The following is a 19,523-nucleotide window of genomic DNA, read 5'->3' on the forward strand; positions in this document are numbered from 1 at the left end:
TAGTTGTAATGCATTTAACATGCTAATGTCTTTTTATCCAATAAGTTATAAATGTACATGGCAACTGTAAAAAAACTTTCAAAGACCACTAGCACAAAAACTGTTCAGTTAATGATCTTTTATTATAATCATGGCTCAAGAATTTCACTATAATTACAGAGAATGTACAGCACAATCATATAACACTACATATACATATAATACAAGTCTGTACATCCTAAGAATTCAATATAAAGGAACATTATGAATAAGGGTCATCCTAGAAGTAATGGTAAATTACATAAAGACTGCAGATACTGCCCAATAAAATATATGATAAAAACAGTATACAGTAGTATACAGTATCTTACTGCCCCTGTACAGGGTCGTAGAAAATGGCATTGAGTTCAGAGCCAGTATCCATGTAAAGGAGCCATTTAGGTTCTATCTTTTGTGCTTAAGTGTTGTAGACGTGTCATTACCACAGGGCAATATAAAAGTACAAACATTGATAGCATCCTTATTATTAGCAAGGCAATTATCTGCAGCACAAAGATTACTTTCACGTAGATGTCCTCCATATTCTTTGTTTATTGGCTTTGCGTACATACATACATGTAGCTGTCTCTCATCATTTGGTCCTACAGACATACATGTAAGCAATGTGTGCCTGCTTTCAAGGACATTTGTGTGGTACATGCAAAATGTGGTTATTTTATGGCTGACCAATGAGGAATAAGGTTACAATATGATGTGCCAATCAAATTGCACGTAAGGACATAGATAGCTTTGAGCTTATCAACAAAAATTCTGACATGTAATTTCTAATCTACAGAATGTAATCAATCAGCTTGCCTGATTTTTGGTTACACCGTAAGGTTCAAGGCTTTGCGTACATTCAGTGTAAAAAAGTTACATGTCATTTTGGGAACCATACTTTCTGAATGGCCAGCTATATATCTACACTGCCTATCTATGACATTTAAAGGTAGCCACATGTAGGTCATATAACAAGCTGAGTTACACTTTAAAATCCTGAGACAACATGGAAGAGCACTTGCTGTAGTGGAAAATATCATATTGACTGCTTTAAAATATCACACCAGCTGCTTTTTTTATATTATGCTGAGCAACACCAGCAAAACACATTACACAATGTAATGCTAAGCTGCAGTAAGTGCACTGTTTATTAATATTAATGTAATATATTTTGCCATTTCACCAGAGGGCATTGCATTTAGCAAGGTTTTATCACATGTAGTAGAGTTTAGAACAACTCAGCCAGCCAAATATCAGCATTCATGTCAATATTCCTTTTTATGACTGTGGCAAATATCATCAATCTTACAATGTCAATGCTGATCTGTATCCTATATAAGACAATACATTTTAATACAACATAATACAACACTATCTATGAATATCTACACGTCTTGAATATACATCGCTGAAACTACACAGCATTTTCTCTTTTCACATTAATTTTGTGTTGTATACTTTTTTTACATGTACATAGACTTCCTTCACAGTCTTCACTGTACACAGGAAAAAAATACCTGTTGCAAATACATTTTACTCTTTCTCTCTGGCAAAATAGTTCTCTTGCCTTCTTGAATTACACACACCTGCCAGAGGTAAATATAGGTATCTCCTTAAAGAAGTGACATCGATCCTTTGACACACTGGAATCAGTGGTTTCACTTATAGTGCAGAGATGGTACTGTAAAATTATCATAACATATTTGTGAAATCGTAACCATCTGCATTCTTCTTAAATGAACATTTACAAGGAAGGCACTGCATTTGACTTGAAAATGATGCTTAAACTATTTTGGTGGGCAAATAAAGGAGTTCCTGCAATATCCTTTATAACATCCTGGCCACAGTAACTGTTACAAAACAAACAATTCACTTGTGTCATTGCACTGATCATGACATTCAAAGTTGTCATCCAAGCCCAGAAGGGCTAGTTTAACCTGAAACCCAGTCTTGTTAAGCTCTTGTCTATTAATGCACCCCATATCCCTCCTTATAAACCAAACAAGGCTGGGTCTCAGGCTAGACACCTGTAGACATTTGTAGCTGCAAACTCTTGACCATTTCATTTGCATATCTGGCCAGTCCCCAACTGCAACAATTTACAATTCTAATTCTTTTAGCAGGACGGACTGGGAACAATAACATTTGAATACTCGTGCCTTTTATTGAGGTATACATGTACATTATTCAAATTGAAATGACTGCCACTAATTAAACAGCTGCTGCAGGCATTTTCTTGAAAATGTGAGCTGCTACAGTTATAACATGAGACTTTTCCACCTGTGGCAGATTTCCACTTCATCTGGAGAAGTTTCTACTTTTAGTACTGCTCCTTCAGCCTGCTCTTGATGACTGTGGGGAGGGGCAGCTTGTCCACGGCTTGTTTCCCCTTCATGGCCTGCATGATGGTGAAACAGCACTTCTCCTGCAGAGAGTTGAACCGGCAGCTGCGCATCCCGAGTTCCATCTCGGTCTCGGCCGCGGTGGAACAGATGATCGGATACAGCTCCTCCCCTCTGTTGATGGCGCGGAAAGCCACGCCGAGTGACTTCCCGTTTCTGTAGTACGTCAGAGTCCCGTTGTACAAGTTGAGGTGGACGCCGATCACGGTGGTTTGGTCGTAGAACGGCTCTGTGTACTGCTGGTACTTGCCGTTGTGCCAGGTGGTTCCCTTGTACGACAGTCCCCAGCTCTCTTCATCACGACCTGAGGGGGGAACAACAACATCAATTGTTTACTACAAGTGGCAAACACTAAAAAAAAAGGTATTGCTGCCTTCTTACATGGTTGCAAATAGGACTACTCCACACATTAAAAAGACTTCCCAAAATGAAGATGTGGATGTTCTTTCTCATTAGTTATGACTACAACTATTTAATGATTCAATTTTTTTAGGCCCCACCAACCAATTGTAAAAAAATAATTCCAAAAATAATTCTCGAAAGACAACTCATTTTATTGTCAGTCCATCCAACCATTTGCTATGTACCTGCTGCGTGACAAATAGTGCCCCTCCCCCTACTCTGTTGGATTCTAATTGCTTGAATCTCACTGCATTCCACTGATTACTTTTTTCCCCTGGTTGAATGCCCTCGGTGGGTATTCTGGAAGGCCGATAATGAGAGAAACACTAGAAGATAAATTACTCGCAGCCAACCCGAATCAATAATACCTACGCTCTGAATACCACGTACACGCCTGGCTTTATGAAAGATTCATGAACTGTCTCGCAGAAGGAGAATACAAATTGCTTCTGCCTGGCCGTGCTAAATGAGTTGTGCAGAGGCATTTGTACCATCTGGATAAAGAGCAAAACCTGAACGGACATGCCACTACGAGTGAAGCTTTCTAAAATTCACCAAGAAATGATCAATTTGCACCTAATTACTCTTTTCATGAAACACAGACACAGCTGAGGAACCCCAATCAAAAGATTCTTTGCAAGCCTTTGCTGAAAACATGACCTTTCATAACGCGTGCACACATAAAAGCAGGCTCAAAGGTTGGCTGTCAATCTTAACTATGTCTTTCATCTGGACTTTGGAACAACAGAGGAAACCGGAGGCCATGCAGGGATCAAGGTCAGCCAAGGAGATGTTTGTTCAGTATCTAGCAGAATCAGCATTCTGTGGGAGCCAAGCCAGACGGAACAAATAACAAAGGCCGGAACTGCCAGAATGTATAAATACTAGGCCTGTGGTTCTCGTTACATAAGTCGCCAGATTTCCCACACTTTGTCTACAACCACTTCTTGGATAAAATTCTAAAACTAGTAAAAGGAGTGTTGCTTTTAACCAATAAAATTTTTTTCGTTCCAATCGTTTGTTTCAAAATTTGCCTATGGTATTGACAAAATAAGAGTAAAACATTTCTGGGATTTTACATATTTTCCAACCACCTGTTTACAACTGTTCACCCGAAATTGTAGATAATTGCTTTCTTTCTTGTTTCTATTGTAGTTCAAATCAAAGGACTGACCTCTGTATCAATTCCTTATTCTTAAGACACTTCCATACAATTGTGATTACTCTGAAAAGAAGTATGAAGAATAGACTGACCTAACAGGTTGATGTACTGATAGTTGCCCAGGTGTAGCAGAGCTTTCTTCGTCCCCACCCCCACCATGACGGACGTCCCGTGGGGCGGCTCCAGGAAGATCACCTCCCAGTAGTGCTCGCCCGTCGTGAACCCCTTGGTCCCCCGCACCCCCGCCGTCCCGATGCTCGAGTCCACCGGGTCGACGTGGAAATATGCCGCCAACTGGCAGGAAGATAGCTGCACCTCCGGGGATTTGTTGTTCACGTCCCATCTCCAGTTCTCTGGTTTAAAGTCCTGGTCGTCCTCGATCCAGCAAGGCATGTTCTGGGTTAGCGCTGTGGTGAGACAGTAGTGAGCCATGGTCAGTTGTGATAACAGCAGTGATAACCCTGTATATATCCCCCTGCCTAGTGAACAGGTTCTAGCCGGTGTTACCACCTCCGTGTCACATGCCTGCCCCCTGAATAATGGAGTTGCACGTACGCCAGTGCCAGGAACGGCTATTATGCCGTAGCTTGCAAGGTCATCACTACAGAGGGTTGCCCTGGGAATATTACTATCATAATGTTCCTGTCAGGCACCGCTGTGCATAATAAACCCTGTACTCCTGAACGTTTTCACCGAATGATTTATGCTAATGGCCACTTTATGGTTGGCGGGCGTGCTAGAACTGTTGTCATGTTTCTAACAGAAAATCCAGGCTGGATTTTGATATAATCTATATCATTACAATGATAATAGAATGAGATCCCAACTCTATGCACAGGTGCATTCTTATTGAGATGTATACAGGAACAGGTGTCAACAAAATAGTACATCACAGGGACTTAAAAATCTCAATGATGAATTGAAACCATCAACAGAGTGATAGCGCATACTTGGCTCTTTTCCAGTTTTTTTTTAACAAAGACCAGACACACACATGATAATCCCATGACTCGCATCATTAATTCATGTCCTTCTGACGTTTTGTTCATCGGTCACTGTCATAACAAGAAAGACCTTACTGGGCTAGTCTTAAGGTCAAAACTATAATGTGACTGTGTATTATGGACTATAGAGATGACTGCAAATGTTTCCAATGCTTGTTTATTTGGGCGCTTGCAGCCTTGCACCATTTCAGTTTCCCAAATATCTTTACATTGTGTACATTTTTGTTATACACCTGTGTATTGTTTTTACTGCACTGTACTGCATGGGTGAATTATCAACAAAAGGCACCTGTCATTTCTGTAATAATTTTTACAGAATATTACTACTGTACGTATGTATTTCAATTCTACCTGCTGATGTTCTTTATATTATAAGCAAGTCACTATAGCTAAACTATCTATAAACAGACCTTTTCTTTCTTGTGTATTCCAATTGAACAGGATCAGTATGAAAACACTGGAGGTAACCATAGCCGTGGCGACTATTGATTCGGGCTTACATTGCATTACCCTCAGCAATAGTCGTGGAAAGATCCATTGGCAGAACTGCACATTTCCCGTTGGCTGCTCGATGCTCCGTTTTTGACCCGGTTTTTTGCTGTCCCGAGCTTCCCTACAATATAACTCCACAATTGGCCGGGTTGCCGATGTTTAGATCAGCCTAAATATTCCACAGCGCGACAGAAAAGTAGTAAAATAGCTAGTCGGCACAAGCTGGCGCCATCTTGGATATAGTCGGGAATGTCCGCTACCGCCGTCGGGAACGCTCGGTAGCCTTTCCGGTTATAATCGGAGAGCTTTCGGTCGGGCTTCGGTAATCGTGACGCTACCGAGCCTTCCCGACGGCGGTAGCGGACATTCCCGACTATATCCAAGATGGCGCCAGCTTGTGCCGACTAGCTATTTTACTACTTTTCTGTCGCGCTGTGGAATATTTAGGCTGATCTAAACATCGGCAACCCGGCCAATTGTGGAGTTATATTGTAGGGAAGCTCGGGACAGCAAAAAACCGGGTCAAAAACGGAGCATCGAGCAGCCAACGGGAAATGTGCAGTTCTGCCAATGGATCTTTCCACGACTATTGCTGAGGGTAATGCAATGTAAGCCCGAATCAATAGTCGCCACGGCTAGAGGTAACCACTACCTGGTTTACCTGTTTGTCTGACATACATTATTCATCCAGCCAAGACAATCTGGTACCCATTTCTTTGTCTCCTTCAAGTTGTGTGGCTGTGATTATATCACAACAAGTGCTTTTAAATTAATTTGCCAATTACTAATTTATTAGTACCTTTGTTAAGTGTCTCCAGTCCCCAAGGCATTGACCAAAACAATGTAATTCCCACCAAAACAAAGGCCACAGGAAGAATGTGGGATTGGTCCAATTTCATAAGAACAAGGACATACATGTACTGTACGTACCCATTTAGCCTGATGTTAAGCACCAGTTTGTGACAGCAGCACTTGAAAGGCTAGCTGCCTTGGTGATGTACACTCACACCTCCGTTCACTCACGCTACTGTCCAAAACCTGAAAATTAAAAAAGAATTGCTACATAAATATGCCTGGTTGAAGGCAGCATTTGGTAACTATACAATCAGACTACTAAAAGAAAAACAATTTGTCTACAACAGACTAGACTAGACCAGCCAGTGCAACTGTACCTTTTTACCTACCAGCTCAGATACTGCAAATCATAGGACCTATTGAAATGCTAAAATCAGGATAGTAACAATCCGGGTCAACAGGATATCAGAAGACCATAATAACTGCTGGCCACAGTTTAGAGTTCATATTTGCAAATTTTTAGTTAAGCACAGGTAGCCAGGCTATAGACCTGTGCTTCCTATAGGTGATACCGGTACTGGCAGGGATGGGGAAGAATTTGGTCTAACCCCTGACCTCATGACATGGCATAAATTATGATAATGATTTGTTTTGATGATGTAATCCAAATGGTCTTCAACTGTATCTATTTACATGTACCTCCAGCAGGGTGGCAACTGAAGAGCTCACGTGCTGAGGCACATGTAACTATCATGCCCTCAAGCAGTATAATTACTGGTGACGTTTTTCCTTTACGAGTGACGTAGACATTATCTGTTTAATGATGTAAATAACATGTTAAATACAGGAAATATATTTGTGTGTTACTGTAGAGGTCCCATAAGACATAACAAATTCACGGGCTGGCCAGGACTAGCCTGGGTACCATCCTGGTTGGTTTACGTACTCTCAAATAGTCGCTACCCACCAAACAGGATGGCACCCAGGCTAAGTCTTTATATACAGCAGCTAGTACATCCAAACATAGTGAGCTACACTGCAGGCCAAGTGCAGGGGTAACTATGGGTCATATGAATATAGTGTTTGTTACTTAACCATGACAGTATTATACTGACATATGGGTGCAGCTTGGCAACAAGGCAACAACGTGAGAGAACACACACACAAGTATTTAGGCAGACACAACTGGACTGGTCTGGATGGGTTAAATTACTAATAGATTCGGTAAGGGCATTGGCCTTCAAGCGAAAGCCTTTTTAGCTACAGTATGCTCTCTCGGTCACTTCCCTGCCAAAAATTCTCCGGTCATAGGCTCAGACTCAGAGAAGTGACCAAAAGAGCCATATAATAGCTAAAATGTTGGCATCCTTGCTTTAAATTGGTAGTGTGACCAAATCAGATTTCATGCTCGCTAATCGGTAGCATATGGTAAGAAGGAACAGAGCTGGAATACAATCATCACATCTACTAGTATTTGAATTTTCGGTGTCTCACAGATAAATGACAAATGTCCATGACCATTCCTTATTTTACAGGATCTACCAGTGTAATTGTTCCTATAACCTTATCTAATAGAACATGGTGGATGTCAGCCTTGTTAGCTTTAGCCTGCACCCACTGGTCACAACCCTGCCAACAGCAGCAACAGTGGGTGCAGACTAAAACTAACAAGGCTGGCATCTTATCAAGTTATCAAAGCTCATCCAATGATCCATGATGCATGACTCTCATAGGATTATGGAGAATTTGGACATCTGGCTGTGATCAAGTCTTGGAAAGACTATGATGATGCTTGGGCTTCCTTGAACTGGACTTTGCCAAGTCCTTGGAGCAGCCAAGTCCTTGACGCAGGCAAAATTTATAGGAGTTCATCTAGGCATGGCAACTTGACAACTACTTGACACATTGGCCAAGTCGGTGTATGGCAGTGGCCTGTGCCAAGGAGTTTTTTTCATCCACTAAATGTCTGACAAAGCATATCTCAAAGTATCAACTCTCCTGGGCAAAATAAAATATACTTAGTCTTTTCTAAGCTGAGAATTTGTTTACATATACAACACTTCTGAGTGAATGTGAGTGTGTGATCATAATATTTCATGATTTTGATATTCTGAGCAATAAAAATGAATTCACGATATAAAAGTAGTTATATAAAAAAGTAGTATTACAGATGGTCATCATCAACAACAAGCATATGTTTTGATGACCTACCTATCTAATAATAATCTATGATTTGTGGACGGTACATGTTGACACATCCTACATGATGTCCTTGTTCTGTCTGTTTTTCTCTGTTTTGGCAATGATAAGAACTAAAGAAGTTCTGAACTATGCCTTTGCAGACATCAATCTGGGAGAAACAGTCTGACTGCTGGGAGAAAGTGAAAAAAGATGGCCTTCTTGAAACCCTTAATTCTGACAACCCCCTTAGGCATTACTGTGACAGGTGCATAATTGATGACTTCCAAATGACTGCCATTAAAATGTTGGCGCCTAAAAACAAGGTAAGACCAAACACGTGAATACACTTCTGGGTGGACGACAGAGATGTTGACGTGCATAACACCACAGTGAGGCATGGTCGTAAAACTAGTTTTAGGGCGGCAACTTGTTTATAATACCCAGAAACTGGACAGGCGGGGTCCGGTCTTTAAAAACAACAGAAACCATATATCTTAGCCATGCAGTATGATGGAAAACGTTGTCAACAGTAACAAACGCGGTTTCCGTATTGTAGTCGGACATAGAACGACTCCACCAACCTACTACAGTATAATACCGTGAGCTACGCCCGTATTAGTGGATTTAGAGAAGCCTTCATGCACATCCTGTCTTGTTGTTTTGCTCGGCGCGGCTCGGCGCGCGGCGAAGACTGCATGTGGATCATAGCACCAGTTCAGCTGACAACAACAGAGAACACAAAAATGGCACCCTTACCTGTTTCTATAGCCACTACTCCTAAGAAAACCACAGTCTTGTGTTGGCGGCGACAGCTGTTAACTGCAGCCAGTACTAAGGTTCTCTCTCTACACTGTAAAGGCCAACTTGTTATTTATCCCAGTTGAACAACTCAAAACCAGTTGGAACCAGTTCCGTACTGGGTACTTCCTCCACTCCCCCAACCTTCATAATTGCAGAAGTCTATAATCGGTAGCTAAACCTTTCAAGTACGATATTTGTAGCGCGAAATACTCGAAAAGGTGCTATAGATACATAGCAGCCGTATTTGATAGGAAATTTGAAGAACGACTACGATTCTGTGAACAAACGTAAATATAGCCTTTGTCCCGAAAGGGGGGCAGCGACATTATCCAGAACAGCGGCAGACTGTTTACTAGAACGTGATTGGCTGATCGGGACAACGCCTACAGACCAGCCTACGCCAGCGGCGCTATGATTGGCTGTCATGTGATTGCGCGTTACGTCATCGTGGGGTGACTGTCTCCAAATGTGATGATCTTGCAAAAAAAGATGAACTTTGGCACAACTTTGAAGGTCACATGTTCCAGTTTTTTTACCAGGTCGGTAAATTCGTGACAAACATCCTGGTGACCTTTTTTATACACTCGTAAATCAGAACCTGGGCTCGAGACTCGAACTAGTGCCCTGGGAACGATAGGACTTCTGTCAGGTGACATTTCGGGCGAGTTCTCGCGAGATGTCGTCTACGTGGATTGAAAAACGAAGTCGGAGTTACGATATTTTTTTACGATCCAGGTTGTGTGAGAGATATGTGGCGATTCGTGCAAAATAGACAGCAGTAAACTGGACATTTAGATACAATACGAGTTTGAGGAATCGAAAATCGTGGATTTCTTCGAGGGAAACATGTTGGACTACGAGCTGGAAGAGGATAAATTGTGAGAGAATTCGGACACCTGTTTTATGCATTTTTTATTATCCGCCCCTCCCCCTTTGTTGTGATAACCTCATTTCTGTAATACCGAAAATCATCTTAGATGAATCCTAGCCTAGGCTACAATATTTCCTTTCAGGGCTAGGTTTTTTGCATGATGTATCTCTATCCAATTTTGCGTATTTTTATTCTACATATTATGCAATATACATTGTAATCTTATTTCATCATCATGGTTGCATGTAAAAAAAAAACATTAGTAGGCATTACCATTATGGTGGATAGTGTCAGAATGATAGTACATATTACAGCTATATAGAGATTGGTAATCTTTTATATATGTTAGTAGTAGCACAGCATTGCCCTTTCAAAGAAGGGTGATTATATCTTATGCAGGGTTCTGTTTTCCATCATTTTCGATATTCCATCGAGTGTATCATGCACATGCACGGTTTGAACTGTCTTTAATAGGCCATGTGATACATTGTGGGTAATGTATAAAAGGCCCCTGATAAAACAGTTATGCTAAGTATTAAAGGCATAAACAAACCTGTACATCACGTACTACACATTCACCTTTGACCTTGTGCATGTGCACTTCACACTAGTACTGTGAACCAGCTTATGAAAGCTTACTCCTGACTTCTGTGTCTCTCATTAGGGGGATGCAGGCCATCCCGGGGAGTGTGACCCTACAGAAGGACAGCCAGAACCTCATCGGGATCAGTATAGGGGGAGGGGCGCCGCTCTGTCCCTGTCTGTACATCGTGCAGGTGTTCGACAACACTCCCGCCGCAAAGGAAGGCACGCTGGAGTCCGGGGACGAGATCGTGGGCGTCGGCGGGAAGTCGGTCAAGGGGAAAACGAAAGTGGAGGTGGCCAGGCAGATCCAGGCTGTGAAGGTGGGTTGTCGGAACAGTGTTCAGGCCTCGAAAACAACTTTTCTTCCTGTTGTCCCTGCACGTTCCCAAAAATAAATCTCAACTGTCCCGAAGTATTGTATGACCTCAACTTGAATTTACCTGAATTTACCTGAATTTACCTGAATTGCAGAGACTACGTCTCTGCAAATCAGGAGCCAGAAGGCGGGTAGCCCTTAGTAGCTCCTATGGTCATCTTCTTCCGTATGTATTCGTCGATGCTACTCTTGAATCTGCTTACTGACGTCTGATTCACCGTCTCCGGTGGTAACTTGTGCCATTCCTGGATCACTCTGACACTGAAGAATTTTTTCCTGATATTCAACTTAGCAAGTGGCAATTCCAATTTGAGATGATGGCCCCTTGTGGCATAGGGGTTACTTGCTAGTGTGAATAGATCCTCCATGCGAATTCCTTCCTTTCCCTTGAGAATCTTGAAGACGTCTAGCATATCCCCGCGGAAGCGCCTTACAGCCAGAGTTATTAATTTCATTTTTCTCAGCCGTTGCTCGTATGTCAATCCCCGTAAGCTGGGGATGAGTCTACTTGCCCTTCTTTGCACCGCTTCCAAACGGTCTATATCCTTTTGTAGCCATGGGGACCACACCTGGACGCAATACTCCAGGTGTGGCCTCACCATTTGTTTGTACAGTCTGGTGACAACTTCCACTGATTTGTTGTTTATATTCCTCTTAATCAATCCCAACATTCGGTTGGCTTTTTTCACTGAGCATGCCACATGAAGTGAAGGCTTCAATGAATTACAGACATAGATTCCCAAATCTTTTTCTTCAGTTGATTCTTCTAACAACTGTCCATTCATGTAGTACTCGTACTTGAAGTCAACTTTGTTTTACTTATGTTCACTCCCGGACAGGAAATTTTTGGGGGACTTTTCCGGATCCAAAATCCGGGATGTGTGCCTGATATTACAAAAGAAGGGCTGCCATTTTGATATTATTTTTCTCTTGTCCCAAAAATGTCCCAAAGTTACTTTCTAATGTCCTGGCCTATATTTTAGTGGTCAGTGGCCATCGGGACATCCCTGAGTGTTACTGTTAGAATTTAGTCTAGTCTAGATTCTAAGTCCCTTAATACTCAGTAGGTGAAGTTTTATCTTCTGTTTTGTCTGTTTCAGGGTGAAGTGACCATCAACTATAACAAACTGAAGGCAGATCCCAAACAAGGCAAGACACTGGACATAGGTAAGACGTAAGAAAATAAATTTTCTTCTTTTACTGTGAATTATATAAATGTAAACTGTCCTAACAGATCTGCCAAATCTTATATATACTGTAATTACTGTAATGTTGATATCAATATCATTCTTACTATTAAAAATCATAATTGTTTTCCCCAGTGTTGAAGAAAATCAAACACAAGTTTGTGGAGAACATGAGTTCCAGTACTGCAGATGCTCTGGGACTGAGTCGTGCCATCTTGTGTAATGGTAAGGAAAACTGCTGCTGTATGTTTTTCTTGTTTGGAAGGACAGCTTTCTGTTTTATTTGCTTGGGGCTGAACTGTGAGAGGCTAACCATGGATGCAGCTCGATTCTGCTAGAAAAAAGGCTGGGATCTGATTGGGGAAGCAATTTGGATGAGCTATCAGGTGAAAGTGTGCTTTTGAGAACATTGGTCTGGAAATTTCCACATAACCTGGAGGATATGAGAGAATTTTGATAAGTTAAACCCATATACTAATCCCCCTTGGAGTCTACATTGACAAGTGCCCAAGACAACACATATTTGCCTGATTTTGATTTATAGTAGTAAAAGTTATGCCTGGTATTTGTTTAGCCATATCAGGTCAGATACGGATGTATTTTGTGAAGCGCATGCAAGCCCTGAGTAAAATGGTGTTCAAACCAGTCAGGCTAGTATCAAGAGTCAGTCATGGCAGACCGGGTGAAGTCTACAATAGAGGTGCAGCGGCTAACTCCGTCCTCGAGGGTTGACAGATAATGATGATGAAGACCTACATAATTAGTGTGTCCTGAAAGTAGGTTGGGGTCAGTCAACGGTCAGTCGGTCACATCATGCCTTCTAGCAGGGTCAGCAGAAGATCTGTCCTTGGTACCAGTTCTACACACCATTCACGGAAACACAACATTAATTTTTCTAGGCCTTTATCATTACAGTTAACAACTAATTCCTGGACTTTCTTTTTCCTGCACCTTTCGCCACCGTGAATATATAGTTCCATGAACATGTCCATTTTTCTCAGGCCTTTGCTACCATGAATATAAAGTGAATTACAGTACTGTGTGTTGAAATGTTATGTTGACTAGACTTGTGGCTCCCCCCACAGATGGACTAGTGAAGAAACTGCAGGACCTGGAGAGAACAGCAGGCATGTACCACGGGCTGGCTGAGCACACCAAGAAGATGATGAGAGCCTGCTACGAACTGTCCCAAACACACAAAGGTGGGAGATGTCCCAGAATATGATAGACAAATATCATGGATATGAATTAAAGGCTAGGCAAAACCTAGGGTGAGGGTTAGCGTTCTGAAATGTAGGTTAGGCCTTGTTGATTTGATTATATTGATGACATCCTCTGGGAACCCAAAAACTGATGCGAGCATGCAAAATAAAAAAAAAGTATGGCCAAAAAAAGTTGCTTTCATTATGAAATCTACGTGGTTTTGAAGGTTGAACAAATGACACAGAGTATGGTTTGCAGGCGAATAATCTAGTCAAATTAATTCCTTTACATTTTCGTCTTTTTCGTTTTTTCATGTTTTTTTTCCTACAACAAATTTTGTGAACTGCTCATTTTCTTTGTCTGCATGTATGTCTTGTAGATTTAATCAGTATTGGCAATGACATAATTATTGGATGGAAGAGAGTTAAATGGTGATGATAATCATTCTATAATAGCAACATGAATCTTTATTGTATGTTCATTCAATTTTTGCCAGGATATCAAGCGTTTATTATCCAAGGCTATATGTCTGAATTTGTATTTTATGTTGTCTAATGTTTTCTTTTGTGAACTGTTGATTGATGTATATCACTGCATCTCTTTGCAGCATTTGGAGATGTGTTTTCAGTGATCGGTGCCCGTGAGCCCCAGGTCGCCGCTAGCGAGGCATTCACAAAGTTTGCCGAGGCACACAGGTAACAAACGGTGCACTGTGGGATGGCTGCAGTGATGTGTGCAGCACACTTCACTGAACTAACCATCCTTCAACTACTAACCACCTCTCTCTCGTAACATCAACACAACACCAACACAAGAGCAGCAGATACTGTTCCTGTCCTAACCTTGGGAACACACAGTCACCTATACACAGTTCACAACTAAGGAATGTCAACAACCATAACATAAGTGCTCATCTCGATTCTTACCTTGGTTTTTTTTCATGCAGGTCACCACCATTCTGCTTTTATACACTTCTTTCTTCCATGTTCCTTCCTTCAGTGGTTGTTGGTGGTGCCTGATGTTTCCAGTCGTCGTTGCTGATCCAAGTGTGTGACATGTCCATGTCTAGACTGACTACATACATAATCTAAAAGGATTTCTTGTTTCTTGACAGCCACAATTGCAACAGTTGACAATTCGATTTCTCTCTCATAACACCCACCACCTTTTGTTTGCTGGTCTTTTTGATCAACTGAAACTCATTCCTGCTTATTTGTGAATTGCGACATTTTTTTGGGGGGGGGGAGAGGGGGTCAAGAAATGAATGGTCTTAAAATTTCTCAATACAAACTAAAAGCTGCGGACTGAGAAACAGGAAATCTTTTGAATGACACCAAAAGATGCTGTAACACATACCATACCATACAACATTATACATTCAACATACATTCCAAGAGTGCAGATTACACACACAGACTTGCTGTCCATCTGGTAAAAAAGGGCACTATAGCTAGTGCAGTGGTCTCTCTTATCTCTATACTAACACCCTGCATGCTTTCCTTGCCCTCCTGGTGTCCACATGTAGAGTTTGGTGATGTGTTTTGTGATGTGGGGATGCGAGAACAAGTGGCCGGTGCTAACGAAGCTTTCCTGGCCTTTGGGGAGGCCCAGAGGTACACACAGCACTGCTTCATCACTCACCTCAACACTGTAGTCCTCCTGTTTCCTAATCATGGTGGCTCTTAGTGTGCAGAATAGCATTTCTTTAGGCTACACCAATTTAATTTGTTGGTTCTGGGATTCATCTCTTAATTTTTTTCTGATTTGCAAAAAAAAAAAAAAGATTCTGGTTCTGAATCAACTCAAAAATGCTCATCTTTAGCCCCCAACAGTTGAGGGAAGTCTTTTCTTCCTAGATGTTACAGTTTTTCCATCTATCAATGCAGTGGTTTGATTAAAAGTACAAGATTCATTGTTTAAATATTAACCCAGCCTTTTGTGTTGACTTCATGGTTCCTATTGTAGCATTTGGGGCTATAATAGGATGCCTTGACCTGTTTTTATTTTTTTTCGCCCTGTCGATTCATATTTTTTTGAAAAAATCTGAGAAACAATAAATTAAATAGGTGTGGCCTTAATGAACAATTTAGAGACTGTATAAGAAGGTTCTTTATTCAATTATTATAACAATTTTTATTTTACATCCAATGTTTTGGTGATCTTCTCAGACACCTATAGCTAGCTGCAGTACGAATCAAAACCAGTCATTGTTGTCCTAAAGAAGGTAACAGACAGTCACTGAAATGTTGGATGTAAAATTGCACTGGTTATTGAATAAAGAGACCTAGGACTATATACTAGCTTCAATGTATGCTTTCACTAGTTTGTCCTTTCTCGTGGGATAAGGTACATTGTAAATGATAGTTTGATAAGACTTGTAGTGTAGTTTGTTTGACTGTAACCTTCATGTACAAGTCATGTATATGCAGTGTTCTTTACATTAGACAGAAACACTGTTCCGGCTTATTTCCTGAAGGTCAATAGGCTATTAGGATATTTGATTTTGTGAGGCAATTAAGCATGACATCATCATATTTTTCTAAGGAATGCGTATGATGTTGCCAAAATAAGTGTTAAACTGTATAAGTCATCCCCGAAGTGTGATTTAAGTTGTTCTGTTTTCCCCCAGAAACATGGAGAAGTACGGCATCAGATACCTGAAGACTATCAAACCAGTAAGTCATGTATTCAAGCAAACTTCTTTTTCGTTGGATGTAGATTTGTTTTCAATTGAGGTTTATATCAAAGAAGAGTGAGTGACTCTATCAACATCTTACCATTTAGTTGCGCTGAAATTCAACAGCATTTCAGTTTTAACATGTATTTGTTTTCAAGTTGAAAGCCTGTATACTAAGCCAAGTGATCACATCATCTCAAACAGTGGACACCACATGCTTGACCGTTGGTAGATGTTATTGCTCACCGTTATATTTTCACCCCTGACAGATGCTGAGTGACCTGAACACCTATCTTAACAAGGTTAGTATACATTTAAACTTACATAGTATTATATGAAATTTGCAGTGGCTGTTATTAGTAGCACATACCCTGCAACAACATACTGCAATATTGTAGCACTATTAGTACTCGTAGTAATTCCTATTCCAAAATCATCATGTGACTGTTCATTTTGTGTACCACAGGCAGTCCCTGATACCAAGCTGACTATCAAAAAGTATCTGGATGCCAAGTTTGAGTACCTGGTGAGTGGAAGTTCTTCCATATTTTCCTTTGTCATCTTTCTTTTGAAATGTGCTTGACAGAAAAAGAAACTGTTGATATTACATGTACAAAATACTAAATACCATCAATGTAATTTGTATTTTCTTGCAGTCCTTTTGTCTGAAGGTGAAAGAAATGGATGATGAGGAGTACAGCTATGCTGTAAGTAGAACCTGCAGCAGAAGAGAACAGAAAGCCATTAAGAGTTTTTCTGCATTGCATTAGATTTATTTCTGCATTGTACAGTGTCCACAACTCTACTCACATTGATGTCTTAGTAGTATGTGTGGTTGTCTGATATGAAGTTAGTACAAGAAAGCAACGGTATTAGACCAAGGTAATAGAAGTAGGAGATCTCTGGTTTACTGAAATTTGGGTAGACACAAAGTGATAAGAATCAACATTACACAGAAATCCCAAAGGCCTATTTTGATTCGATTTACTTTTTTCTCTGAACAGGCATTACAAGAGCCCCTGTACAGAGTGGAGACTGGTAACTATGAATATAGGTAAGTTTTTTTTGTATGATGTCAACCTTCCAACACCATTGCTGTGAAAGAGTGTTTCCTCTTCTTCTGTCAAAGGGTATTGCTTGATGATTTTTTTGATAGCTGCAAGAGCATTGTGGCTTCTTAAGCTTGCTTAACTACAGCTTGCATAACAACATTTACTATTGGCCAGCATTTGCTTTAAACAACTTGTCATAGACGTGAAAAAAAACTATGCTTTCCCTTGGCATCCTTATAGATGCTTTATACAGACTAAATAGTCGTCTCACCCCTGGAAAGATAATGTTTGAACTGAAACTTTTTCAAAGGTTGGTGCTGCGATGTCGTCAGGAGGCTCGGGCCAAGTTTGCCAAGTTGCGTGCCGACGTTTTGGAAAAAATTGAGTTGTTGGATCAGAAACATGGTGAGTTGTTCTTATAATGTCTCCATTTTCATTCACAAGTTCTTGAAGATAAGAAGGTTAGATTGTCGCTGAGTGACCAAAATTGGATTTTTGTGACACTTAATTTGATGATAGAAATACTAAGTATGATGCATGATGTTAAAGGTATGATTCAAAAGATAACAAGCATACAAAACATGTACCTTCCAATATGGTCTGCCCTGTTAATTCTTACTCCAACACATTCATATTTATGGTGACAGGAGCCTATTAAATCCCTCCTGCTATAAAATTGCAACATGATGTAACCCAACACTAGTTACCATGGTGATAGACGTCTGGTTCAGGTCATCATTGACCATATTTTTTTGTAGAAGAAGAAGAGGAAGAAAGTGAGCAAAAACACTATGTTTTCCTGCAGTAAACATAAGAAAATATGTTCCTTATCTTTGAAATCTGTCCAATTTTTGGTCGCTCAGTATTCCCAGTCTGGAGTTGAAAGTGCTGCAGACAGGAGTCTTACCCAGTGTTCCCTCCCCTACAGTACAAGACATCGTGTTCCAGTTACAGCGGCTGGTGTCAGCCATGGCCAAATATCACAACGACTGTCACGCCATCATGAAGGAGACCGATGTCTTCCCCATCGAGGTGGATCTCTCCCAGACCACGTTTAACTACTCCAAACGGGACGACTTCACTGACCCTGACGAGGATGAAGAAGAGGGGGAGGAAGAGGATGTGGGCTCAGGTGGAGATGAATGACATTAATATAGATAATATTATATACATGTATGAATAGCTGAGGGTGCATAAGGCCATACTGATTTGATATATGGATGACATCCTCTGTACACCCCAAAACTGAGGAAAAAAGAAAAGTTCATTTATAAATCTAATGGTCAGGAAGGTTTAAGAAATGACTGAACACACAGAACATGGTATACCAACCAAACTTTATATTTGTTCTTTCACATCTTCTTGAAGAGTTGATGGTGAAATTCAGTTGTAGTTTGATCCCTGCTTTCCTTCTTCTGGCATTATTTTCCTTTTTGACCTTTGTCATCCCTTGTTTACCTGTAGTATGGTTGCAAGCTTTTTTTTTAAGTAGATGAAAATTGATGTGTCCATGGGTGTCATCCATGCAATTAAGTCATTGTGGCCTGTTACATATTACATGGCATACACAGATATATGTATAGCTGGTATAGCCTGTATAAGGTTACACCAACACAGGCATTACCTGCAGCTGGCAGAGTATCTTTTTCTGTCCTGTAGTATGTAAGGATTTTGACCAAACTTACAAATTCTCATCTCCACACTCAGCCCTGGAGCTACTGAAGTTGTCATTATATCCAAGATACACAAAGTATCCTACAAGTCGTGGGTGTTGAAAGTGGGTATGAGTGCTGTGGCAAACATGTGCCATTCCCACTCCCAGATTTATTTGTTATTGAATATCAGTAGGCTATTAGTGATAAAATACCACAGACAGACTCTCTTCATGATAATGTGAGATAGGACCACTTTAAAATTTAGTCAAGGTGCTATGATGTTGAAGGTATGAGTCTGTTAGTATCTAGCTATTGTCTTTGTAACTTATTTATAGAAGATCTTTATGTGTTAATGGCTGCAGGTACTTTGTATATTTTGTTCATTCAGTCCAGTTGTGTAAAATTAAAGCTTTTGTTATAATTTGGTTTTTGAATCTCTGTTGTACATGTAAATGGAATATTAAATGTTTGCCTGTGTGGACTGACATCAACTTGTGTAATTCTTTTTTTTAGTACACCACATAGATTCAGGGCTGAATTCAAAATCAGCCCATTGCATAGCTGCCTTCTTGCGTGAATTGCAAAGAAGCATCACATTTGGTATTTATCCCCTTGCGCAAGCATTCCCAAATCACACAACAGACGTATGAACGTCAGTTT

At 40.6% G+C, this 19,523-nt stretch overlaps 2 protein-coding genes across 4 annotated transcripts; one reads left to right on the top strand and one right to left on the bottom strand.

Annotated features, from left to right (window-relative positions):
• Positions 1-10: 10 nt before the first annotated feature.
• Positions 11-9,614, bottom strand: LOC109463313 (SPRY domain-containing SOCS box protein 3-like). Of its 2 annotated transcripts, none has more exons than XM_019760071.1 (4): positions 9,213-9,614; positions 6,411-6,518; positions 4,077-4,391; positions 11-2,724 (listed from the first exon to the last, which is right to left on the bottom strand). In XM_019760071.1, exons 2-4 carry the CDS (start codon positions 6,412-6,414, stop codon positions 2,339-2,341), a joined length of 705 nt encoding a protein of 234 aa, XP_019615630.1. In that variant the 5' UTR covers positions 6,415-6,518; positions 9,213-9,614; the 3' UTR covers positions 11-2,338. The 2 variants fall into 2 exon arrangements, with proteins under 2 accessions (XP_019615630.1, XP_019615631.1); XM_019760072.1 differs by lacking the exon at positions 9,213-9,614 and adding an exon at positions 6,665-6,832.
• Positions 9,615-9,900: 286 nt separating this feature from the next.
• Positions 9,901-19,321, top strand: LOC109463312 (PRKCA-binding protein-like). 2 transcript variants are annotated; one of them, XM_019760069.1, is made up of 13 exons: positions 9,901-10,135; positions 10,793-11,033; positions 12,190-12,256; positions 12,412-12,501; positions 13,362-13,478; positions 15,005-15,092; positions 16,109-16,154; positions 16,426-16,458; positions 16,623-16,682; positions 16,813-16,863; positions 17,161-17,210; positions 17,519-17,613; positions 18,137-19,319. In XM_019760069.1, exons 1-13 carry the CDS (start codon positions 10,104-10,106, stop codon positions 18,352-18,354), a joined length of 1,188 nt encoding a protein of 395 aa, XP_019615628.1. In that variant the 5' UTR covers positions 9,901-10,103; the 3' UTR covers positions 18,355-19,319. The 2 variants fall into 2 exon arrangements, with proteins under 2 accessions (XP_019615628.1, XP_019615629.1); XM_019760070.1 differs by lacking the exon at positions 15,005-15,092 and adding an exon at positions 14,087-14,174 and having other exon boundaries at positions 10,089-10,135; positions 18,137-19,321.
• The last annotated feature ends 202 nt before the right edge of the window (positions 19,322-19,523 follow it).

The sequence above is a fragment of the Branchiostoma belcheri genome, unplaced genomic scaffold (assembly GCF_001625305.1).
Source record: "Branchiostoma belcheri isolate BF01 breed outbred unplaced genomic scaffold, Haploidv18h27 scaffold124, whole genome shotgun sequence".
Taxonomy (NCBI): Eukaryota; Metazoa; Chordata; class Leptocardii; order Amphioxiformes; family Branchiostomatidae; genus Branchiostoma; species Branchiostoma belcheri.

Excerpts from the sequence above, each read along its gene's own strand:
- LOC109463313 (XM_019760071.1), bottom strand. Across the intron at positions 2,725-4,076 it reads TCAGTACATCAACCTGTTAG|GTCGTGATGAAGAGAGCTGG; the intron begins GTCAGTCTATTC and ends TTCCCCCCTCAG.
- LOC109463312 (XM_019760069.1), top strand. The coding sequence starts at position 10,104 with ATGTTGGACTACGAGCTGGAAGAGGATAAATT. Across the intron at positions 13,479-15,004 it reads ACTGTCCCAAACACACAAAG|AGTTTGGTGATGTGTTTTGT; the intron begins GTGGGAGATGTC and ends GTCCACATGTAG. Across the intron at positions 17,614-18,136 it reads GTTGTTGGATCAGAAACATG|TACAAGACATCGTGTTCCAG; the intron begins GTGAGTTGTTCT and ends CCTCCCCTACAG.